Source organism: Citrus sinensis, chromosome 3 (genome assembly GCF_022201045.2).
Source record: "Citrus sinensis cultivar Valencia sweet orange chromosome 3, DVS_A1.0, whole genome shotgun sequence".
In the NCBI taxonomy this organism is placed as follows: domain Eukaryota; kingdom Viridiplantae; phylum Streptophyta; class Magnoliopsida; order Sapindales; family Rutaceae; genus Citrus; species Citrus sinensis.
In genome coordinates this window covers 10,388,690-10,415,755 of record NC_068558.1, presented here as the reverse complement: position 1 = coordinate 10,415,755, position 27,066 = coordinate 10,388,690, and the positions used below count along the sequence as shown (strand labels likewise).

The following is a 27,066-nucleotide window of genomic DNA, read 5'->3' as shown; positions in this document are numbered from 1 at the left end:
GAATGATAACAGAAGCAACTTAGCAACTAGCAAGTGTTTAATTTGTAATGACCTAATGCATATGATGTATCGACTTTGACGTCAACACTACTCCTGAAAGTCAACCGAATCATCATCTCCTCCCTCTAAAGTTGAGCTTAATCATATTAAAATTATTTTGGATTCAGTGTTAACTTAAATTTCTTGTCGATTTTTTTAATAAATTATTAATGAATAAAAAATCTGTATATGTAACTATATTTTACTTGTATATTTTTATAACAATGAGACTCGGGTGACGTAGAAATTTTAAAAGATTGGCAAATTTATATAATTAGTAAACATAAATCCCTTCTGAATGTACCATGCAGAGAATAGAGACTCCTTTAAATGGAAAAAATTGGCAGGAACAGGAAAGACCGCCCCGCGTGAAAACTGGTCAAAAGTTTTTGATTTCTGAGAAGGATCGTATTGGTATCAGGCCTTAATGCTGATGGGTCCGCAGCACTTTTGTTAACTATTTATAGCCATACAATTTATGTATACACGTGTTTCGCTTTCACCTTCGCTACCATCATGACCAATTGATTGATATTTGATAATTTGACACAAACAATTTGAGGAGGCTTTTGCTATGTACAGCAATCAAGAAAGTCTTTGCAAGTCTTGTGCTTTTATGTACAATTTATCAACTCCATCAACTCAACTAATGCCACCTGAATTATGGAAATTTTCCTTCAATAAATGGATCATTTATTTTTGTATCGCTTCCTTTTGTGAACGCTACAAGAGATATGATGCCTAATTATGTGTCACAATCGGCCTAAGAGCAGTCATCAAAAGAGATTTATTCTTCTCTTTTGGGACAAATGACCAGTTAGTACTTTCCGGGAAACTTTGGAAGCATTTCCTAGCAAGTTAATACCAATCAAGAGGGTCCCAATTGCTTATTGCTAAAAGTTAAATTGACCATGATTCAGGGAAGGGTTAAAAAAAGAAAAAAAAAAGAAAGAAAGAGAATTACCAAAATTATGACCATTAGGGGCCTTTTGTTTTATCCTTTATACCCTTTTGCTTGGTTTCATTTTCCCTACCACCAAAGCTTTCAATTACCAATCCAGGTCCTTGTGTAAAAAGTTTCATTTCTTTTTCAGCAAATAGTGGCACGTTTTCTAGAAGTGACAATGAGTGCCGTTGAAGTGGTGATCTTTCTATTCAAAATCTTTAATTTTTTGTTTTAAAAGAAAAAAAAAAGTTTAAATGGGAATGACACCTCATTCACTAAGTACCAACATTAATCTTTTATTATTAATTATCAGATTCAGGCATATTCATGGCCAATTGAACTATATTCAAGAATAAAATATAAATTATAAAAAAAAAATTGAAAGCCACTCTAGTAAAGATTTTTCAATTAAACATCCAATCAAAGAATGGAATTTTTGAAACCAATGTGAAATTACAAATAATCGAACAATCAAATATTTACATATCGAATGATCAACACAAAACCCCAAAAAAAAATCATATATTCAAATCAATTGAATCCCATGACCTTAGGAGCAAACCTTAGCAACCTATCAAGAGCATTGGGCAAGAACTTTCTTGCAAACAAGAAGCAAATATTAGTGCTTTTCCCATTGTACTCACAATGGCTACCACTCCTTAGCCTCTTCAAAAACTCAATTGTCACATCTCTTCTTTGAAATTTAGCAGGGTGAGGTCCTCCCTTGGACCAATCAACCCATGTCAAGCTTCTATTTGAGTTCCTCTTCCAAAATTTCACACTCACAAATGTTGGCAAGTAGTGTTCATCAGCGTAGCATGAAGCCTTGCAATGTCTTTTGAATGTCACAAAATATTTTTTATCGGAAATTACCTCCAGGGCGAGGGCCCGGTCCATCTCGAACCATTGCGAGCCCTTTCGCCATTGTTCGAGCCGGATCACGGGCCTCATTGGACGGTTGTACCGGCCTCGGCCTACTGGGCCTGGTAAATCGTAGGCCTCAATGAAAGCCTTGCTCGAGTTTATGAGATAGTTGTAGATGGTTGAGAAGTTGAATAGAGGAATGCACGACTCTGAGAGGAGAACAAAACGTTGGTTGGTGATATCAAGTAAAGCATTGGCTAGCAGGCGACGTTCCGCTTCAAGCATGCTAAATTTTCCCCATTGCACCTCCTACATTGTTGAATTAGGGAAAAAAAACCAAATGAAATTTTATGTTCATGGGCCCAGCACACAGGCCCAAGATAATTTAGGGGAACCTATCTTTAAATAATATTAGAGAGAAGACACTTTTCAGTTTCCCCTACATTTTTTTTTATTTTAGGGTTTTTTTTTTCTGAATATGAATTCAGAATAAAATTAAATATTTGAATCTAAATCATATTTTTATTATTTTTTTCTAAATCTTCCATGATAAGCATTAAGTTGTTTTTTTCTAATTTAAAAAGTTTTTTTCCTACTTAAAAAGTCATAAAATCAATATTTTTACATTTGTGCTCTTATACATTTTAAATGTTCCATCAATAATAAATATCTCAATGAACATAAAATAAAATAATATTTTATCATAACATAAATCATGTTCAAGTGAATACACCCCTTTAGTATTATATATTAAAACATTTTAACAAATGTTTTTGGTAGTTTACAATGTATTGCATGAAAAATATTCATAAAAAATTATAAAGATAAATAATGCTAATTTAAAGAATATAAAAGGATAAAAAGAAAATTTGGTTAATAACCTAATGACTAAAAATTTTAATAAATTGAAAAAAAATACTTAGTTGATTGAAATTTAGTCAATTAAGTCATTAAGTTAATAAAAAAATTACTTATCTCTTAGAGTTTTTAACAACACTTCATTCTTTTTAATTAAAAAAAAATACTTAGTGTGGCTGAGATAAATTTTCCTATGAAAGTTTTTACATCAAACGTCAATTAAAACATTATAAAAAGTATAGGAAAGCGATTAAGTCTAGTAACTTTAGGGGAAAATTGTTATTTCCCAAGTAAACTTTTACTTCTTGAATTTGTTACTTAATCTCTTTAGTTTCTAGCAACATTTTGCTTCATGTCTACACTTTTTTTCTTTTTGTTATGTGCAAGTGGGCATGGAGAAAGCATGAAGAAAGGAATGTTAAAAAGTGGAGCAAGAATGTAAAAGAAATGGAATCAGGAACCATCTGAAAAGAGTTTTTTAATGAGTTGGAAAATGAGTAGAATCAAAGTAATGCTTGAAACTCTAACAGTGAAAAATCTAAATTGTCAAATAATATTTTTTTTTTCCTAATTGAAAAAAGAGAATTTTTTTTCTTTTTTTAAGCATAACAATAACACATATTAGAAACTATTCCTCTCATTTAAGTTTATAAAATAATGATAAATGAAAGCAAATTATGCAAAAATGGTCCTATCATCTACAGCCATTTTTTTATTACAAATAAAAGAAAATTTTTCCACTAAAAACTAGGACAAAATGTAGGAAAATTCAAAACAATTAAGGTAATTGCAATGACCGAACGACCATCACTTTGTTGAATTTTGACTCATCCTCTTTAAGAAGAGAGAGTATCTATCTAACATAAAAGTAAAGGGTATTCCAGCAGTCACGTCATTAGCTGGGGACCCATCTGATAAAAATGGATATACTATGTCCTTATTTGTAAGAACATAAAAAATAATGGACCTAGATGTTACCGCACATTGAAATATTTCTTCCCTCTTTGAGCTATGGTTCTGAAGAATCCGTTTACTTCATTGATACTGTAAGAATGAACTCTCCAGTATTCTAGAGGCACTTAGACTTTTATTCTTAGCAAAATATTTATTCTTCATATTTTTTTAGCTTTGAATGGATTTATTTTTCATACGTTATAATTTATAAACGACTAGAGAAACATGAAATTAATGCCAATCCATGCTATGCATGTGTTACACTTGTTCTTATAATAAACCACAAATTTCGTCAATTAATGTTTCCCAAAAAAATTAAACACTTTCATAATTTTTTTAATTAAATTGTGTTAAATCTTTAAATCTTAAGGTCAGATTCATAGTTTCTAAAAATATTTTTATCTTTCCAAGCTAGCGCATGCATTCAAATTCCTCCATGTAAACATGTTCTTATCATGACTTCTCATGTCACGATTTCATTGGCCGATATATGTTAATTTCAAAGGTAATACGAAATAAATCATTAACGAGAAAAGTTATTAAAAAATCTTGACTCGAACTGGACAACGTGATCACCAATCACCAACATTCATGTCTTTCAAGTAAGTCTGGAATATAATGTATAATTTTAAAATTAATTAATTAATCGATTTATGTGTTTAATTAATGATCTTTGATTTTTTTTTTCTTTTACTAATTACCAAACACAAACATGTGTTTGTCCAGTTCCCTACTGAACCGGCTTATCCCTCTAAGTGTGACATATGGACGCATTAATTACGACAATATAATAAATTTATCCCAATCTTAGAAACTGACCAACGATTAAGCTTCTCAAAAGAGTGAAGAAATGAAAAACCGTTGGTATTATCATAATATTTCACCTCAATTAATTTTTTGGAGTAACCTATTAATTAATTTATGAACATTTAAGGATTCCATAAAGAAAAAAAAATTATGCATGGAGTAATTGTAGGGATAATGATCTCAAACTTATAGGTAAAAATGAAAAAGAAAATATAAATATTGTTATTTACTAACCTTGCTTGGGATTCTCCGGCCATGAAAGACTGAACTTTGAGGCACTGTTTCATTGAAGGATGGACTTGAATGAACATAAATGGAGTAAAGGCCTTCATGTCCATGAAAGAATTTTTCCCAAAGAGGTGCCAAGGTCACAGCACCTCTTGTTAAAAACAAGAACGCGACTTTTGGGACACGCTTGAATGGATACTCATGAATGCGAGGAGACATTGATGCCCTCCACAGCAACTCTTCTTCAGTCATATCATGCATGGCATTATTATTATTAGGCCGCAGCGAAACGTAGTCGTTTAACCCTGTTCGAGTGGTGTTCACTGTCGTTTGATTCCCTGTTGTCGTAACAAGATGTAAAGTTGGAGACGACGGTTGTATATTTGGTGGAGGAGATGATGATGAAGAAGAAGAAGAAGAAAGTTGATGGAGTTGATCATCAAAGCTGAACAAGGAAATGTTTTTGAGATGGAAACTTAGGGCTATGCCTAGGGCTACACCGAAGCCGAAGATAACAAAATATGAGAAGAGATTAGGGAGATGCATTTGGAGATTCAAGAACAACTTTGTGATTGAAAATGGTGGCGGGTGTTGCTGCTGCAGTTGAATTGTGTTCTTCATTGAGAGGGAGATATTGAAGAACGAATGCGTGTTAATTTGGAATGGAAATAAATGTCCGGGTTTAAAGGTTTATATATGTATATGGTATAAGAGAAGGGGATTCATTGTAAGTTGTAAGCTTCAAGAACCTTGTGCCGACTGCCGACCCTGTAAAATATTCTTGTGAGGCGTTCAATATACAATATTGTGCGTACGAATAAGAAGATTGGCACATAATATTTTTGGTCAAAATTATTTAATGAAAGATTAATTATGGAGAATCCTAAACTTGCGATTATCAAAAAACAAATATATCAAATATGCGTTCCATTTTTGATAAATTTTCTCAAGTCAACAATGCAAACTTGGGGGAGTTGAATAAAGAGTAACCGGACAGACTTTATTCAAGCTAGGGGCGCATAATGGATCTCAAGTCTTCGAATGAGATAGAAAAGTGCAAAAATTTGCCCAATCTAAGCCACCAACATTAGCATAATTAATATTAATATGAAAGAGAGAGGCAAGTTCATCAAAACAATAAAACTACTCTTTTGTTCCTACTTTGAACTTTCGATTTAGACCTCCCGAATCAAAGGCAGGGACTTGTTCAAACAGTTAATAGTTTCGCAATTATGAATGTTAGAATGATTTGGTAAGGGATGCGTAGTTGTTGGCGCTCATTAAATCAAGACCAATGAAGCTCAACTTGGATAGTTATTCTAAAGAGAGAGAGTCCAACTCCAAATATTTGGTTACCTCAATATTCTAGTGACAATATTTTTATTTTATATTATTTCTTATTCAATTTTCTGAAAGTATCACTTCTTGCTAATATTTGCTTACCTCTAACCCAGCTGCCAACCCCAAATGAAATGAAAATCGAAGTACCTCTAGGGGGAAGAATTAACTGATGACAAAGTCTGGCTAAAATGTTGCAAAAGTCAGCCAATTTATCTAATTATTTAGGAGATTATTGAGTACAGCATTGTGCCCTTTAAATTTAGTGTAGCAGTAAGGAGCTCTTATTGTTTAAACTAATGCAGTAGCAATCAAAAATTGCGTGGATTCCGGTCATTCAGTCAAGGTTTCAGATCTATCCGGCAGTTCTCTTCCTTGTAAGCATCAACTTTGAATCCAGTACCAAAATTTCTCTCAACAAAATATGCACAAAGTGATCAGAGACGAGGCATTTTCCAGCAACTAATGAATATAACAAAACTATGATCAGATTTCTGTTCAACAAGTTCTGGATCAATACTAGCATCTTCTGGAATTATATTGTGTCAGGGAACACTACAATGAATATCAACAAGCTAATAACAATCAATCTCAAATTTTGAAGCTTGTACTGAATAAATCAAATTCACAAAGTATCAGATGTAAAACCACTCCCAAAGATAAAACTTCAAAACAACCACAAGCCCCAACCCAAAAAAAAAAAATTGTATAAATCTACAGAAGAACTAACCTCACAACTCAGGGTGTTAGAATACAGGTAACAATATTAACCAAGTTCCATTGAATTAAAAAATTTATTGCTACAAAAGGAAATCAGGAATCACCGGTGTTTGTGCAACCACATTTGAGGGCTCATCAGCTCTTTGGTGAGCTTTATGCTTACCACGGTGATGATTACTCTTCCGCTTTTTTTTCTGACCATTGTCTTCTTTCTCTTCACCATCCTTCCCTTGACCTTTTTGTCTTCTCTCTTTTCCATGACTACGGTGTTTGCTTCTTCTTGAGCTAGTGTTGACATGATCAGGCATCTTCTCACCTGGCACATTTTCTTTTGTTTCCAGAGAAAGATCAGTATTCAATTTCTCCTTCCCTTTGCTCTTGCCAGATAGATTCTCAGAGCGGTTACTTCTTGATGAACTAGGTACACCATCATTGCCTAAAAGAACATCCTGCACAACACCTGAGAGCAAATCATCCTTCAGCTCAGGCTTCTTGGCTGCTACAGATATCTCATCTCCATCTAATTTTAGCACCACAGGCCTAGGCTTTGCCTGGTTTGGCTTTTTCTTTGGGGCAAGTGACTGCTCTGTGAGCTTAAGTAGATCTTCAGCATCATCATTGAGTTTATCCTGTGACATAGGGTCATTGGCAGGAGGATAATCATTTGATGCAACTTCACTCTTCTCAGATGCAAGATAATATAAGCCATGCCGTTTACGGTGTTCAGCAAGCAAAGAAGTGGACTCATGTGATGGTTCGGTCTCATCTTTGCTCTGGAGGTTAGTTCTGGAAATATCAACAGCTTCCCCAAGAGGAGTACTGCTGAGAGAAAATGAACTTGACAAAGGCAATTGGATGTCGCCACAGATTGTTTCCAAGTCAGCTAGGTTTTCCTTAAGCAGTAATCCATCTGGTACAGGAACCCTATCCTGTGCACTTGTTGAGACTGGACCAAGCTCCTCAGAAAAGGCATCACACATCAATTTCACAACCCTAGAAGCTTCTGTTTCAGCCCTCGCTAAATTCTCTTCCCCCTGGACTACAGGATTCAGTATTTCTTGCTTAATCAAATCAGTGAAGCCAAGTACATTCCTTGCTCTCTCTTGTATTTCTACATCATGGCTTCGTGACAGTGGACCCAGAGCTAGTTCAACTATATTAAACAGGTTTACAATCGATTCTTGTGTGAAACTGTTCCTTCCCAGAGAAGCAGATGTAGATGCCTGACTGTTAGAAACAGTTGCATCCCCACCATTTTCAATAGAAAGATCTCCAAATGATTGATTTATATTTCTTGGGTTGAAGCTATCATGCTGTTCGCTAGAAGCAGGAGCTTCAGATGTTGCTAAATCAGAATTTTCACAGCTCATCCTTGCGAAGACTGATTCTGGAACTTCTGATGCAAGATTATCGGTATTGACAGAGGAAATATTTTCCTTGTGCAAGAGGTAAGAGTGCACACAAAAGATTAACACCTTGAAAACAGACTGAACGTACACTGCCCTGATCGAGGGCAGCAAGAGATTAGTACGGGGTTGTAATAGTGCCTCCATCAGTTCAAATGGATTCCTTGAAAACTCAACATACTCCCCTGAAACCCAAGCAGCAGCAGATAATATCCTATGTAAGAAAGGATTACCAAGTAAAGCAGGATCAATAAGAAGATTACGACAGACATGCACAAGTGCTGGTCTAACATCCTTGACCCTCATAGCAATATCAATTATCTGATGCTCAATTTCTTCCCCCTTTTGGCAATGTGGAATTCTCACCATTTCCCCAAGAAGTGATGCATACCAATCAAAGTCAACAATAACCTCATATAGATTTCTACAACAAGTAGACAAAATCGAACCAAGAATCTGATTGCAAAACTCAGGGTCAGATTTAAGCGCATAGTTAATTAAAACCCTGGATATTTCAGCCACATTACTCTCAGACACCATTGACATCAAAAGACGCAAAGACTCAAGCTTAATATTATAATCCCCATCACTCAAAGACTTAATCACAAAATCTTTATTCTCCAACACCGCCCACAAGTGTTTCGGTGCAATAATCGAAAGTGCTTGCAACCCAAGATACTTTAAATTTGGATCATCATCAACCAAAAATTCCCGAACCTTAACAACTGCAAGCTTCACTGCAGATTCATACTCACTCAAGCTACTCAACACAGTCCTAATACACTCAAAAAGCAATGACTTGGCCTCAGTCCTCCTCATAAATTCACATATTGGCTCAACAACCCTCTTAGCCAACCTAGGCTCTAGAGTAGCCAACTTAGCAAATATCTTCAACACCTTAATCAACAACCAATTATTCTTAGAATCAACCAAAATCTTATAAAACTCCGGCGCTAATGGTAAATACGATCTGGGGTCTTTCAAACAAAGCTCGCAAAACACACCCACAACTGCAGAAAGAATAACCGGCTCAGAACTCTCTAAATTCTCAACTAAACGCTTAAAACAAACCCTAACAGCATCTGGGTATTTCTCAAAAACCCTTAAAACAACCGCAATGGCTTTCTTTTTAATAAAAACCTTACTACTGGACAACAAAGTAAAAACCTCAGGAGTTAAATCTCTAGCAAGATCAACATTTCCGATTCTCGACAAGCATTCAAGAGCTAAACTGACTTCAAACTGATTGCTACTATTCAGATCTTTCCTCAATTGATTGGTGATCAAGAGAATTACCGGGGTGTCGTCGTTGAAAGACTGGGTGACGGCGTGGTACCCGATTTTCTTGTAGAAGAACTGGGGGGACGACATGACTTCCACGGCGTGGAAGGCAGCGAACGACATGTCGGCACCGTGGAGGGAGGAGAGGTAGGAGAGCTTTCGAAGGGCAGCGGATTTGGTGGGGAGGTCAGTGGATTTGATCTCCCGGCGAATCTCTTCGATGGCTTTGGAAATGAAAAGGGATTCTTTGATTTGTTGCTGGCGAATGCCCTTTATCAGGTCGTCGAGATCGCGCTGGAAGAGGGTCTCCATTATCGAAGTGCCCGCCATTCAGTAAACTAACAAAGCAAATTAAGCAAAGCCAAAGAGTTTATTGGTTTGTTTTTGCTATGAATTGAAATTGAAGGGAGGCATATTTGTTTTGTGAGGAAATTTTGATTTTGTTTGAAGGAATTTTGGGTTTGAGGAGACTTCTGTGTACGTTTGTTTTTGATGGCCTGCAAGTGCAAGAACAAATGAATACAAAAGAGGCGACAAGTTGATGGCGAACGTATTTTTATTTGAAATGATGATGTAAAATATATATATATATACTTTTATTTTCTTAGAAAATACAACAATAATAAAATTATTCATCAAGCAAACATGATGAAGATTGGCTCTTAGAAAAAAAAAAAAGGGTTGAGGGAGTAAGGTACTCAATGCTTAATTAAGAAGTGATTTACATTTTCGCTTAATCATAGCTCCAACATTCTTGGCAAGATCTATTGTTTCTATTCCAATTTTATAGAAACATATTATCTTAATTTTATTTTAATTAAATTCTTAAATACCATAAGTTTTTCGTCAAATTTATCGTAACAGAAAATCGACGCACATCAATCAATGGACTGTTGAATAAGTAGTATTTATAAATCATAATATTCATTTGTTAGTAACTTTAACTTCAGTTTCTAATAATTATAATTTAAAAACCACAAAACAAGTCAAAGGTGGAGTTTAGAGTTCAACTCTACGGTGGCTCAATTAAAACATTTAAAAACTTATTATATGATTCTTTTAATTATATAAGTTGTAACATATAAACATTTTATTTTCATAGTGTAAAAGTTCTTTTCCTATTAAAAAATAATGATACAAATTTGAATAAAACAAACTCTGTTAAACATCAATAAAAAAAAATAGGCTCGCTTGTTTCTAGCAAAGAAAAGAGAAAAGAATTTGTTAAAAATAAATTAATAATGGTAAAATTATAAATTATTATAGAACTAATATTTATGGGATCATATAATTTAAATGACATTTTTCTCTCAAATTTAAAAATTTTGAGAGAACTTGCAGTCTTATAGAGATTAAAATGAAAATTTTACACTTAAAACTCATATTATTATTATTATTATTATTTATTTAAGAATTTATTAATTCTTCAAAATCTATATTACAGTAACATCCTCTAATCTGAATTGAACTCTAGAGCCCACAATAGTTTACTATCAAATGGACCCTTAACCTACTGAATGTGCGTTTTAAGAACATGCAAAAATAGTTAGTAACATACTGTTGGATCAAATGTCAAACACTTAAAACTGACCCATTTTACTTAAAATGTTATTGTAAGTCAAAGAGAAGGAAGTACCGTCACTTAAAACAGATTGGAAGCATCATTTAACATTTATCATCGCTACTGATTTAAATTATAGGACCTAAGAGTGGGTTGTATTTCTATTTAGCCCTTTTTCAGCCCAACTTGTTGTCCGGTAGGCTTGGACCGAAAAAGGCCTTGAATTGGGCCCACCCTACCAATTCTGTAACAGGCCGAACATTGGGTTTCATCCGATTAAACAACACTCCCGTTTGGCTGTTCACCCTCCACCTTTTATCTTTTAAATCCCCAAGTCCCCTGTAAGCATTCGTATCCCAAACATCGCATTAAAAACTTGTCTTTAGAGAACCACCAGGGTTTCTAAATACTTAGGTCTTGTGTGTCTTGCCATGTCACTATTTTAAACTAAGAGCAAATGATAATTGTTTGGAGGGAAATCTGGGTGCTAACGTGGATAAATAATGTTGTGACACATGGTCATTGAAGTTAAACAAGGAGAATCGGTTTGTTTGACCAGATTATTAGAATAGCTCGCATGGAACCAAAAGATAAGCTTCCTGAAGAAAAGGGGTAGTTTGGAAAGAATACTCGACATTGAAGGGTATAATCAAAACATGAATTTTGATCGTTAGAGCCCACACGTGAACAGCGCATGCCATCAAATTATAAAACAAAAATATCTCCTTTTTAGTTAAGATTGAGGAACTACTAGCAATGATGATTCCTTGGTAGAGCAATAAGAGAGCGCCACATAAGTTACCCTCAGCAACACCTTGAAAAGCAATTGGACCACAAAACTAAGAGGCTACCGTGTGCCCGCCTATAAGGGTAAATAGGTGGCTGAAGGCTTCCTTACCTCCCAAGCTCATAAATGTCACCATCAAAGGACCACAAAATAAATTACGTAAATGTTCGTATCTAAGAGGGGACAAATATTTTTTCTTTGGAGGCTTCTTTACCTATATGAGCGCCACAAGTCCAAAATTATTGAAATGACCTTTAGGCACATTGTACAAAAGTTTAAGATTTGCTCCAAACAAGAGTGACATCACTTTATTACAAAAAAAGAAAAGAAAAGAATGAACTCATCTTCTTCCTCCTAAGAGTAAAAACACCATTACTAAAGTTTTAAGATCTCTTGATCTTGAGGCCATCGTTCATTAACCAAAATCTTACTTGAGCATCAAAGTGCAGTCGCTAGCCTTCGTGAGCTCCATCTTTATTCTCAATTCTATCTGTTTTGTAGGTTCACACAACCCAAACTCAATGGTCTCATCTTTGAGCTCATTCTAGTTTTACCTCCCTCCACCGATCATTTGATTCCTCCAGCTATCCTCCCTTATTTTGTTAGAGCATACCTCAAGCTTAGCATGGCAACAGTAATCGCTTCTAAACTAATTTATTTGATTATTTGGTCCCACCAAAATCTAGCTAAGACAATAAATATACATTATTTTGTATAGATTAATATGACATCAAATGGATGATTTGACCATGTATGTGGTATGTATGTTTTAACAACTTTTATGTAATATATTTTTTATTTTAAAAATTAATTTAAGGGTCAAGTTTGGACTTTTGGTAAGGCCCTAAACCGAATGTTATTAGATCTTGATTCCTTGAACTCTACCTCAATCCTTGGGCCTTTCAAATTATGGCCAAAACCCTAAAAATTAGGGTCAGGTCAATTAGGCCAAAATTTAGTTCGGGTCTTTTTACCATCCCTAATAATCATATATCATTCTTAGCAAGTTTACACTTCTTTAAAATCAAAACGATGTATATTAACTAGCTTTTTATCTAGAATCTAAAATCTTCACTAATGAAATCACTTTTCTAATCATAATTTTGAGTCGTGTTCACGAGCAATTAATAAAACACTCCCATGCTTAAGTAGTGTTTTAACCTTTAGTTGTATGAGAGAAAATTAGGAGAGAAAGCAAATATATTCATTTAATCAATTGTTGTGAATACATCAAATGATGTACCTAGCTTCAAACTCTTTGAACATTGTATATTGTCGAATTATTTTACGAGAAGCATGTTTTATGTATTACCACTATTATATATAATGGTTTCTTCATCCTTTGAATAGGCAAAATCTTTTGCATTAAAACAAATGATCAGATAATAATGTCTATCACGTGTGGGGATTATAACTAACTAGATTCAGGAAGTGCAAAATAGGTTTGGTTGACTAAGGCGTAGTTAGAAAGTCGAACCCACAGGGTAAAATTTTTACCGATATAAAATCTAAAGAATAGATGATGCCTATATGTCGTATTTGAGTTTTAGCTAGAGATGGCCAATGGGGTGGGCAACAAGTGGTACGGCATGAGCACGACACACGTCCGTACAACATGGCTTGGTAAGGTATTAGCATGTTTTGGTGGGGCAAGCGAGACGGCATGACACGCACGTAGGTTGGGTAGGGTTGAGAAATTTAAGCACGTGGGCCTTAAAAGCACAACATGATTAAAGATGGAATAAAGCACGACACGTGAAAAGACCCGCGATAAATACATTTTACTTTTAATTGAAAGTAAATTTAAACTTTTATGATTTTACATATATCTTAAAATTGACTCTTTTATTATATTTTATTAACATAAGTTTTTTATATTCATTTAATTATTAGTCTAAAAAAAACTCTATACTCTAATAATATTATGTTTATAATTTATTAAATGAATAGATGATATCATGATTTTAATAAATAACATTTAAAAATATAATGATTTCATAAAATATATGTATTAATGTTTTTATGAACTATGATCTATGACTGTGTAAGTTTAAATAAATAATTAAGGTAACTCTAAATAAAAATTTATTATTATTGTTATTGTTGTTTAGTATTAAAAAAGAATTCTAATACCGTAAGGTACAACTTAATAGTTACTATTACATTCACTGACTATTATTAGTAGGGGTGGGCAAAAAAAACTGATTAATCAAAAATCGAATCGAACCATTCGGTTCGGTTCGGTTTTTTTACGGTTTTTTTACACCCAAAAAACCGAATAAGTAATATAGTAATAATAATAAAACCAGTCGGTTCGGTTTTCGGTTTAAAAAAAAAAACAAAAAAACCGAACCGATTATCAAATAAACCGAATAACAACCGGAATCCCTAAAGTGAGTAAAGTCTAAACACTCTAAACTAAATCGTGACCACTTCTTCTGAGTTTTGATCATCAACCTAAATCGTGACCACTTCTGAGTTCTGATCTTTAGTTGAAACCGAAATCGTGACCTTCAGCCGCTGAAATCTCGTCCCCGTTGCTCGTCGCCGCCGCTGCTCGTCGCTGCTGCTTGTCGCTGCTGCCCGTCGCTGCTGCTCGTCGCCGAGTCTCCGCCGCTGTTACCACGTGCTGCAGCCGCTGTCATCTGCTGCTGCTGCCACTGTCACCAATAACTCTCAGCAGAACAAGGTTTTATGAATTTAAAAAGCTATAGCTAAAATATTTTGTTATCATTGGGGCCATATAAATTCGTGAGAATCCCAGAAATTGCATTGAATTTTTACTAAATCTGATAAGCCCGGCATATCTTAATCCCAACTATTTTGGCTATAGCGTACCATTCATTCGTTGGCTCCAAGGGCCCGTCAACAGGGCGTTTTCGGGAATGGGCTGCGGGGCGAATTTGGGGTAAATGCAAGAGGATAAAAAAAAGCTATAGCCAAAATAGCCAAGAGGATCCCAAGGGGCCCGTCAATAAGAATTTGCAGACTTGCATAAATAAATTATATATGATGCTATAAATGATGCCCATTAGCCAGACTTGCATTCTCAGCAATTCTTCTCCATTTCTTAATCCTTTTATCCATATGCTTTGTTAATGCACAATACTATTGAATAAACTTTGTATTCCTTTTATCAGTTTGTTCGAGATTAAAATTGGAGGTAATAAAATGTTGTTTTGATTTCACTTGAGATGCTGTATTTAGCTTGAAACATTGACTTCATGAAACTGATTATGACACTTGATTTTCTGGTCGAATTTATGATTATAATTGGTGAGGATGATTTGAATTTAATTGCATGCATCAGCCAGGCCAGTGTTGGAATGTCATAATATTTTTTATTTTCTAATCCCCAAGATTTTTTATTTGTTGCTGCTGTTGTGTTGATTTGTTGCTGTAGAATGGAAAGCTATGATGATGAGGAAGTGCAAGAGGTGGAGATTGATGATGGGAAAAAAAGAAAAATACTTTGAGACATATTTTGATTTTTTGTTTGTTAACTTTTTATGTTTGTAGTAGATTTATTAATTTAAGGTTTTAAATTTAAAAAAGCAAAAAATATGCGCAATAGGCCCATAATCGAAATAATTGAACCGAATCTAATTATTTCAATTAATCGAGTATTTGATTATTTCGGTAATTTGATTAATCGCGATTATGATTTTAAATTAATCGTAATCGAACGATTATGAAAAGTTTAGTAAAAAATCGGACCGAACCGAACCGCGCCCACCTCTAATTATTAGTTTATTATAATCAAATATGAATTTGAGTTTTAAACTTTTGATTCTAGTAAATTTGACTAAAGGCACATGGACCCAAAAAAAGTAGATGAGCTTGAAATTACACCAATAGCTTGACATACACTCTTTACAAATTAAAAACAAAAGTTTGTCATGCCTTTTTCATAGACACGGCCCATGACATGGCACATTTGCAGGGCTAGGTCTAAGAAAAAAAAGGAAAAAAAAAAGAAATTAAGCACAACACGGCACGACGTGGAAACAAATGGTGGGCACAACATGGTATGAGTACAAGCCAGCATAGACCACCTTGCGAGCACGACCCATTGACCATCTCTAGTTTTATGTAGAAATGAAGGCTTTAACCTTTGAGCGAAAAGGTTAAATGTCTAAATCATGAAAAGCTAAATATAATTTTAGATAGTTATTTTGTTTTTGTTTTTAATAAAAGTTTATGGATTCCAATTCCATTAGGCATTTGCTTAATGGATTCTATTCAATTGGGGGCGTCTATGCTTTAATTTATATTTTACAATTGGGCTAAAACTTATAAATAGATGATATATGTTTACATTGGGAAGTGGAGCTATTGGTTGGAAGAGTGTGAAACAATCTTGTATCGCAGACTCCACAACTGAAGCTGAATATGTGGCTGCATCCGAAGCTGCAAAAAAAAGATGTATGGCTCCGCAAGTTCCTACAAGATCTTGAGGTGGTACCTGCTGTAACTGCACCCCTTAAACTATTTTGCGATAATAATGGTGCGGTAGCTCAATCTAAGGAACCAAGGAACTACAAGAAACAAAAACATATTGAGAGGAAGTATTATCTTACAAGGGATATAGTGCAGAGAGGTGATGTGGAGGTTGTTCAGATTGCGTCACAGCAAAACTTGGCAGATCCTTTTACTAAGGCCATACCTGGGAAACCTTTTAACTTGCACTTAGAATCCATGGACATGCGTGATATGCCAAATATGCTTTGAGAGCTAGTGGGAGATTGTTGGGAAATATGCTCTTTAAAAGCATATGTGTTTATCTAATTATAATAAACATTTTTTCTGATTAATAAAATTAATGAGGTATTTTATTCAAATATCTTAATTGCATTAATATTTTGAACAAAGTTCATTTAATCATATTATATGTATTTATGTGATCACCATATGGATTCACAGAAGACATAAATATAAGTTATCTTATGATTAAATAAATTTAGTTCGCAGTTGATAAATAAAGTTGGGCACTTTATTTAGGTATAGACTGTAATGAATTCATTGAATGATTTGTCTTAATCATGTATGAATTTATTAATGTAGTATGACTACATTGAACTGGATCACATATGAGATTTAATTAACTTCGTAATAACTGTCAGACTTATTAAATCTCATAAGCATTGATTTTACTGTAATCTTAATCTTGAGTTAATTATGATTTCATTATTGTAATTGTTATTTCATTTGAGTTACCAATGGGCACGGCACATACTTGTGGTCAAGATTACCCGATATCTTGGTGGGAGCAATTATGAGTATTGGAGTTATGGATTAACAATATAAAATTTGTACAACACATCTCTTGATGGGTTTTCGGCACTTGATCATAGAATTCTCTGGTAAGAGTGTGTCAACATATTTAGTATGTTGAAAATGATCATTAGAGAAAACTAGTAAGTATTAAGGAATAAGATGTAATTAAATTGATTGGACAGTTGAGATATCGATTTAATTAATGATGTGGTACAAAGGATTGTGCAGTAAAGAAATCAATGTGGCTTGGGACTAATTATTATTCGAGCATACAATTATGGAGGTCAATTCCAATATTTTAGTGGAGTAGATTTGGAATTAAATAATTAGGCTATTGTAATTACAGGCCTAATTGTTATAGGCACTATTATATGTTCCCAAATGATCCCCGGGTTAGCTCATTTAATTGACTGCACCACTATTGGATTAATAAGCAAGATAACTAGTTATTTGGGTCAAAAGCCTAAATATATCATTTAGTGGGAGGCTTCATTTAATTAGCTTGTGTGTAAGGGGCCTTATGTTATTTTACAAGATGGGTCCCCTATAGAAAAAACAAGTAACGTAAGTTTTGTTTTTTATTATTTGGAGCCTAGGGTTTTCACTAAAGGGAGATATAAAAAGGCTTATTTTCTCTAAAGAAAAAGAGAGCAGCCACTTTATACAGATCAGAGAAAAAGATTTTTCTCTTTACTGTTGTGAAAAAAATTTTCTCATGCTAGTTGCTTTGGTAGTGATAAAGGCGCCCACAAGTCAAGTGCAGATCAAACCTGAGTCATAACTTGGAAGATCATTGGTGACAGTTCGTGATCTAACAAGCGTGGTGGTGACAGATCGTGATTTAACAGACGTGGTGGTGACGGATCATGATATGGGAGCCTAAATCACTTCAGCGGAAAAAGCTAAATCGGATTTTTAAGGTACGATTTCTAGATTATAAATTCTTATATATTATATGAGAGCGATCTTAAAAAGGTTTATAAAAATTGAAAAAAATGATCTTTCCCCAAATTGGTATCAGAGCCATCTCATATTAAAATATAAGAATTTCGTTTGAAATTAATCTTGATATTTATGTATTAGAGTGGCACAATTTATTCAGATATATATTATTTGTTTAATATATGAATAAAGCATGTTTATCGTTTGTCTTAATTCATGGTTTGATTTTCTGCTGTATTTTTCGTTTGGATCTATAACAAGAGGGGTGGTTTTTTTATCACCATGTTTCCCTCTTGATTTATTTTACTGTTATAGAATTTTTTGTAAGCCAAAAATTGGCCTAGGATAATTGTAAATCACTGGAAAATTGCATAAACTTGCTGGAAACTGCGGCAACGAACCAGCGCATGCAGCAGCGAGCGGCCAGCAGCACACGCTGCCAGGCACTGCACACGCAGCAACTGCAGCGCGAGAGCAACAGCCGTAGCGCGAGAGCAACAGCCGCAGCGCGCGAGCAGCAGCTGCAGTGCCCAAGCAGCGGTGCGAACGTGGGCTGGAGGTGCGCGCGTACAGGCAGCTGGAGGAGCGTTTTGGTTGGCGTCTTTCCGACGTTGATGACAGCTGTTCGGCGTGGAAACCATGAACAGCAGCTGGGCTTTTGTGGAGATGGCGGCTGGGGAAGAAGGAGAAAGAAAAATATGGATTTTAGGGTTTCATGATTTTTATCATTGAGGTCCCTATGGTTCTGTAATTTTTCTTTTAAGCAGAAACATATTAATTTTTTGCCTTTAAAGTCCAAAAATAATTTTGGGCTTAATGAATCATAGTTTTAGGCCCAATTTCAATTGGACTTAATGGAGGTCCCTATGGTTCTGTAATTTTTCTTTTGGGCAGAAACATATTAATTTTTTGCGTTAAAGTCCAAAAATAATTTTGGGCTTAATGAATCATAGTTTTATGCCCAATTTCAATTGGACTTAATGGATTACAATGCATAGATAAAATTGAACACATTAAATTTATTTTTGGTCCAAAAATTTTATTTTAATAAAAAAATTTAATTGCTTATTTATTTCCTTTCAAAATTAAAGTTGGACCAATAATAAATTTAAAAGCTCAATTTCCCCTAGTCCATCAACAAAGACAAGCTTATGGTATATGAACATTGACAAGAAGCCCTATGAAGATTAGGCTTAGCGTTAATGTGTTTTTTCATTTTAGAAAAAGCCATGAATTAAGATTATTTAATTGTTTTTCTATATGTTATGTTTTGGATGATAACATGCCATGATAATATGTCATATAGAATAGGTAGTGCCACTCTATGCATAATGATACATGTCATTCATTAATAATGAATCTCATTATATTGTTTGAAATTTGCACATGCTTAATGAAATTTGCACATGCTTAATAATATTTGATATCATCTAGATAATATTATAGGAAGCATGCAATTAACAATATGTATGTTTTAAAAAAGAAAAACCAATTTTAAAATATTGAGTGGGAGAGGGAAAATTCAAGATAATTTTTCCACGGGCTCCATTGTTAGTTCAATAATAAAATTATATATATACATCGACTTCATGATACGGTGATTCTCCCTTCGGAGGGTATATATATTAGATATTTTATTTGATGAACTTCTTCAAAGATAAAATTGAAATATTTTTCAATCGATTATTCACCCCAACGGTGACTATTGATATGAAAAATACATAGATTGAAACAATGGTTATACACTCAACTAAAATTTGTTATTAACTTTCCCAATGACGCTCTGTTAACAAATTTAGGCCCAAAAAAGATAACAATAATTATTTATCATGTCTCTACATGAAAGTAAATAATCCAATGGGTAATTGGGTCTAGTAAGTATAGACATGACTTCCCCAACGGATAGCTTGTCAAAGCAGAACTAGATTATCGTTACAATAAATTTAAATGCATTTATGGTTTTATGCATTTTTGTCATTTATTGTGAATATTATTTCAAATTATTTATGCATGGATTTTTTATTTTTCAGAAAATGTCTTTCCTGAGCTCACTTACTATTATTCTGAGTCAAAACAAACTCACTGGAGAGAACTATATAGATTGAAAAAGAAATCTATTCATTGTCCTAACTGCTGAAAATTATAAATATGTCTTAACCCAGCCATGCCCTCCAGTTCCAGCGGATGACGCTCATAGAAATCAGAGGAGGCTTTATGAGAAATGGCAAAAGGCCAATGAAATGGAAAAATGCTACATTTTAGCCTCGATTTCTAATATTCTACAGACCAAACATCAGAACTTGGAGATTGCCACTGAAATAATAGATAGTCTCCAATAGATGTTCGGGTAGAGTACTTGCTCCGCGAGACAAGCAGCGCTGAAAGGAATTATGAACAATAAAATGGGGAAGGGCACAAGAGTTTATGATCATGTCCTCAAAATGATAGACTATTTGAATGAGACTGAGATTCAGGGAGCACAAATCGATAATAACTCAAAGATTGACATGGTGCTAGAATCTCTGCCAGAAACATTCAAGGGGTTTAAGGTCAATTATAACATAAACAAAAGAAACATGACCTTAATTGAATTGATGAACGAACTCCATTCTGCTGAAGAGATCTATCATGCTGAGAAATCTCTGAGAAGCATAAATATTACTGAAAAAAGTTCATTTGCTGGGCCTAAATTGAAAGGCAAAGGTAAGAAGAAAGCTGGGAAAAAAAAATCGTTTACCAAGAAAGTTGGCAAGCTGAAAGGCAAATGCGTTAAGTGTGGATATAAAGGTCACTGGAAAAAGGATTGCCCTAAGATTGTGAAATCAGGTATGGGAAATCTTTTTGTAACTGAGGTCTGTTTAGTTCAGAATCCTATTGACACTTGGGTGTTGGATTTAGGAGCAACTAATCATATTTGTAATTCACTTTATTGGTTTAAAAAAACTAGGAAAATAAGTGAAGGAAGCGTCAAGCTGCAGTTAGGGACAGGACAGTTCGTGTCAGCAGTGAAAACTGGATCTGTTTTATTATCTTTTAATAATGAGACTTTAGTTTTGAATAATTGTCTTTATGTTCTAGACATTAAGAGGAATTTAATTTCAGTAGCTTGTTTGTCAAAGCAAGGGTACATTGTAAATTTTGAATCCTCTGTTTCTATTTTTCATAATAAGAGACTTATTTGTTCTGGTACATTGGAAGATAATTTATATCATTTAAGTCCAATGATCCATTTTATACATGACACAGTGATCAATGATGATGAGCATACACATTTATCTAAGAAAAGAAATATTTCTTCCAACCAATGTTACCTCTGGCATTTACGCTTGGGTCATATAAACCAAAATATGATACAGAGAATGATCAAAGATGGGCTCTTGGGTCCATTAGAAAATGAATCATTGCCACTCTGCGAATCCTGTTCAGAAGGAAAAATGACCAAAAGGCCATTCTCGGCCAAAGGAGTACATGCAACATAGTACCACTTGAATTGGTACATACAGATGTATGTGGATCAATCAATGTACAAGCTCGAGGAGGTTATGAGTATTTCATCACTTTCACTAATGATTACTCGAGATACGGTTATGTTTATCTGATGCGTCACAAGTCTGAAACTCTTGAGAAATTCAAAGAGTATAAGGCTGAGATAGAAAAGCAATTAGATAAGAACATAAAGAAATTTCGATCTGATCGAGGTGGTGAATTTCTCTCAGGAGATTTCAAAGAGTATCTGGTTGAAAATGGGATTATATCTCAGTTGACTGTCCCGGGAACACCACAACAAAATGGGGTAGTTGAAAGAAGAAATAGAACTCTTTTGGATATGGTGAGATCTATACTTAGTTATTCGTCATTACTAATCTCTTTTTGGGGACTAGCACTGGAAACTGCAGTTTACCTCTTGAACTTAGTTCCATCTAAGTTAGTGCCTAAAACCCCAATAGAATTATGGTCAGGTCGCAAACCAAGTTTACGACATGTCCATATTTGGGGATCACCAGCACATGTGCTGAAACCAAAGGCAGACAAAATGGATTCACGTTTTGAGGTTTGTATGTTTGTAGGGTATCCCAAAGGAACAAGGGGAGGTTTATTTTATAGTCCTCAAGATAGGAAAGTGATCGTAAGCACACATTTCACTTCCCTCGAGGAAGACTATATGAATAATTTCAAACCTAAGAGTAAGGTAATACTTGAAGAACTGTCAGGTGATTAGGTTGATGTTCAGCTTTCAACGCCTGTTACAAAACATGAAGAACAGCAACAACTAGATGATCAATAGGATTATCCCTGGACAACCATCACTTTTAGAACCTCGTCGTAGTGGGAGGGTAACTAGGTTACCTGCGAGATACATGCTTTTGGGAGAAACCTATACAACTATCTCAGATGAACATGTACAAGATCCCACAAGTTACAACGAAGCTCTAATAGATAGAGATGTTGAATTTTGAAAAAAGGCCATGAATCAAGAAATATAATCTATGTATTCCAATAAAGTCTGGGAACTTGTAGAGACACCAAATGGGGTAAAACATATAGGGTGCAAGTGGATCTACAAGAGAAAAATAGGAGTAGATGGAAGGGTGGAAACATTTAAAGTAAGATTAGTAGCAAAAAGGTTTACTTAGAAAGAGGGAATCGATTATGAGGAAACCTTTTCTCCGGTTGCTATGCTTAAATCCATTAGGACTCTGCTCTCCATTGTTGCAGTGCTAGATATGAAATTTGGCAAATGGATGTCAAGACTGCCTTTCTTAACCGGCATCTTGAAGAAAACATCTACATGCAACAACCAGATGGATTTATACAAAAAGGCCAAAAACACATGGTATGTAAGTTGCAGAGATCCATTTATGGATTGAAGCAAGCATCCCGGTCATAGAACATCAGATTTGATCAAACAATTAAATCGTTTGGATTCATTCAGAACATTGATGAACCATGTGTGTACAAGAAAATTCAAGAAAAATATGTAGCCTTCCTAATTCTTTATGTAGACAATATTCTCCTAATTGGAAACGATATAGGAGTATTGACTATAATAAAGAGTTGGTTAGCAAAATAATTTGATATAAAAGACCTGGGAGAGGCAAGTTATATTCTTGGTATCAAGTTACTATGAGACCGGAAGAATAAAACTTTAACCTTGTCTCAAACGGTCTATATCGATAAGATATGGGCTAGATTTAGCATGGAAAATTTCAAGACTGGTTTATTACCATTCAGACATGGAATTACATTCTCTAAGGATCAATCACCTAAAACATCTAAAGAGATAGAGAGAATGAGACGAGTTCCCTATGCAGAAGCTATGGGAAGTCTCATGTATGTCATGCTTTGCACTAGGCCAGACATCTGTTTTGCGGTAGGGATGATTAGTATATATCAATCTAATCCTGGACCTGAACACTGGACTGCGGTCAAACATATAATGAAGTATCTGAAAAGAACTAAAAGTTATATGCTTGTGTATTCTGGTGATGAACTCATTCTAGTGGGTTATACTGATTCTGACTTTATGTCAGATAAGGATTCCAGAAAATCAACTTCCGGCTATGTGTTTACATTGGGAAGTGGAGCTATTAGTTGAAAAAGTGTGAAATAATCTTGTATCGCAGACTCCACAACTAAAGCTGAATATGTGGCTGCATCCAAAGTTGCAAAAGAAGCTGTATGGCTCCACAAGTTCCTACAAGATCTTGAGGTGGTACCTGCTGTAACTGCACCCCTTAAACTATTTTGCGATAATAGTGGTGCGGTAGTTCAATCTAAGGAATCAAGGAACCACAAGAAACAAAAATATATTGAGAGGAAGTATCATCTTATAAGGGATATAGTGCAGAGAGGTGATGTGGAGGTTACTCAGATTGCGTCATAGCAAAACTTAACAGATCCTTTTACTAAAGCCATACCTAGGAAACCTTTTAACTTGCACTTAGAATCCATGGGCGTGTGTGAGATGCCAAATATGCTTTGAGAGCTAGTGGGAGATTGTTGGGAAAATATGCTCTTTAAAAGCATGTGTTTATTTAATTGTAATAAACATTTTTTCTTATTAATAAAATTAATAAGGTATTTTATTCAAATATCTTAATTGCATTAATATTTTGATCAAAGTTCATTTAATCATATTATATGTATTTATTTGATCGTCATGTGGATTCACAAAAGATATAAATATAAGTTATCTTATGATTAAATAAATTAATTCGCAGTTAATAAATAAAGTTGGACACTTTATTTAGGTATAGACTATAATGAATTCATTAAATGATTTGTCTTAATCATGTATGAATTTATTAATGTAGTACAACTACATTGAACTGGATCACATATGAGATTTAATTAACTTTGTAATAATTGTTAGACTTATTAAATCTCATAGGCATTGATTTTACTGTAATCTTAATCTTGAGTTAATTATGATTTCATTATTGTAATTGTTATTCCATTTGAGTTACCAATGGACACGGCACATACTTGTGGTCAAGATTACCCGATATCTTGGTAAGAGCAATTATGAGTATTGGAGTTATGGATTAACAATATAGAATTTGTACAACACATCTCTTGATGAGTTTTCGGCACTTGATCATAGAATTCTTTGGCCAGAGTGTGTCAACATATTTAGTATGTTGAAAATGATCATTAGAGAAAACTAGTAAGTATCAAGGAATAAGATGTAATTAAATCGATTGGACAGTTGAGATATCGATTTAATTAATGATGTGGTACAAAGGATTGTGCAGTAAAGAAATCAATGTGGCTTGAGACGAATTATTATTCGAGCATACAATTATGGAGGTCAATTCCAATCTTTTAGTGGAGTAGATTTGGAATTAAATAATTAGGCTAGTTTAATTACATGCCTAATTGTTATAGCCACTATTGTATATTCCCAAATGATCCCCGGGTTAGCTCATTTAATTGACTGCACCACTACTGAATTAATAAGCAAGATAACTAGTTATTTGGGTCAAAAGCCTAAATATATCATTTAGTGGGAGGCTCCATTTAATTAGCTTGTGTATAAGGGGCCTTATGTTATTTTACAAGATGGGTCCTCTATAGAAAAAACAAGTAACTTAAGTTTTGTTTTTTATTATTTGGAGTCTAGGGTTTTCACTAAAGGGAGATATAAAAAGACTTATTTTTCTCTAAAGAAAAAGAGAGCAGCCACTTTATACAGATAAGAGAAAAAGATTTTTCTCTCTACTGTTGAGAGAAAAATTTTCTAGTGCTAGTTGCTTTGGTGGTGATAAAAGCGCCCACACGTCAAGTGCAGATCAAACCTGAGTCATAACCTGGAAGATCATTGGTGATAGTTCGTGATCTAACAAGCGTGGTGGTGACGGATCGTGATCTAACAGACGTGGTGGTGACGGATCATGATTTGGGAGCCTAAATCACTTCAGTAGAAAAAGCTAAATCGGATTTTTAAGGTACGATTTCTAAATTACAAATTCTTATATATTATATGAGAGCGATCTTAAAAATACTTTATAAAAATTAAAAAAACTGATCTTTCCCCAACAAGGATAATAATCTCTGCTCCAAACCCACCTCATTGCCATTCTTACTAGTTTTTTTTGTTGGATATTGACATATAATAGACTAGTATTTTTAGTTTGATATATAACTAGACATCCTAGGTCCAACTCTCCAAAACTTTTGATCAGATTGCTAATAGTCCAAATCATCAGGTCTGATCATAAATTCCCTTTAATATCAACTGGAAATGCTTTTGATCGGCACCGTATATAATATTCCAATTGCTTTCAAAATAATTGAATTGCTGATTCATCAACTTTGAGCAATAGAACAAAATGAATTGTCTTTTCACTACCAACAAATTAAACAAAATAAATACTGAAATGACCGAAATCCAATCCCTGATCAAGAGAAAAACACATTATTTTCGAGAGAAGTGACTTCCTTTTTGTCAATGGTGTAATCCTAATCGGACCAGCCAGGGTCTCATCTCTATGAATGTGCCAATTCCCAACTAAAAATTCTGAAATTTGATGATTGTGAGTTTGTGATATTTAATCACAATAATTCAGTTTGCGCATTGTAGCATATTCTTACTCATCTATCAATAAGTTATCTTCCTTTTCAAAAAAAAAAAAAAGATCAATAAGTTATCTTCTTTTGAATCTTGCTTTGGTATATAATTGATGACGCTGAGTCAAAATTCAAAATCAAACCGACCCCATTTCCTCCGCACAAAAGCGCATTGGACAGTGAGTAGCCCCAAAGCAATAACCAATCAACCCCATCTGGAAAAAAACCACAAGTTTGCATTGGTGAACCCATGAAAAAGAAAAAAAATGGTAGAAATTTTGCCTCACTTTGGGGTCACCGAGTGCTGTTATTTGCCGCATTAGTTCATATCATTGAATCTAAAGCAGAATGCCATGACAAAAATGGTGACGTGAGTAGATGAGCATTAATTTAATTGTCCATTTTACTCTTTTGACTGAAAAAGCACCTCGGTCTTATTTGTTCAGATGTGTATTATTTGGTTCTAGTGACATGCACGTAAGAAGAAATGGATTCTCTTTTGAAAGCACTCACTTCATGCGCCCAGATAAAGAGCAACTTCTTCCCCCCCATTTTCGTTCAATTTGACTGTCCACTTGTCCACAATACTGGCCACTTTGATGAACATTTGGCCCAACTTTCTTTGTGATTCTCCAACGTATTTATTAACATTATTGGTACACTTGGCAAGCACTCATTGGTTGAGTAATGAACATCTCATATGCATGTCGTTTCATTATCAAAGCTTGCGGCCTATTCAAGTCTCTCCGTGTGTTGTAGGAGATTTTCTCCTCATCGGAAGCCGTCGGTAACACATGTTAGGGTGTGTTAAAATATTACTATCTACGTAAAGGGTCCTATGTTTTGAACCATGATTGTAAATGTATTTGGGAGTAAGATGTTGTAATCTTTAAGCTGTAATTGATGTGGGGTAAAAGTTATAACTATAAAGTAGAATTGAGAAAAAATAACTATTGAACTATCAAAAATTAACTATAAAAAGATTACT

The 27,066-nt window shown here is 34.4% G+C and overlaps 2 protein-coding genes and 1 long non-coding RNA gene across 3 annotated transcripts; 1 reads left to right on the top strand and 2 right to left on the bottom strand.

The window, feature by feature from the left end:
- Positions 1-1,374: 1,374 nt before the first annotated feature.
- LOC102611796 (glycosyltransferase BC10-like) lies at positions 1,375-5,627 on the bottom strand. Its single transcript, XM_006485756.4, has 2 exons — positions 4,703-5,627; positions 1,375-2,158 (listed from the first exon to the last, which is right to left on the bottom strand). The coding sequence occupies exons 1-2, from the start codon at positions 5,315-5,317 to the stop codon at positions 1,517-1,519; spliced, it is 1,257 nt and encodes a 418-aa protein (XP_006485819.2). The 5' UTR covers positions 5,318-5,627; the 3' UTR covers positions 1,375-1,516.
- A 994-nt stretch (positions 5,628-6,621) lies between these two features.
- Positions 6,622-10,081, bottom strand: LOC102611509 (AP-3 complex subunit delta). The gene has a single exon (XM_006485755.4). It carries the CDS (start codon positions 9,769-9,771, stop codon positions 6,835-6,837), a length of 2,937 nt encoding a protein of 978 aa, XP_006485818.2. The 5' UTR covers positions 9,772-10,081; the 3' UTR covers positions 6,622-6,834.
- A 3,910-nt stretch (positions 10,082-13,991) lies between these two features.
- Positions 13,992-14,982, top strand: LOC112497565 (uncharacterized). The gene is made up of 2 exons (XR_003064422.2): positions 13,992-14,478; positions 14,623-14,982. It is a non-coding gene; the product is annotated as an uncharacterized LOC112497565 (long non-coding RNA).
- The last annotated feature ends 12,084 nt before the right edge of the window (positions 14,983-27,066 follow it).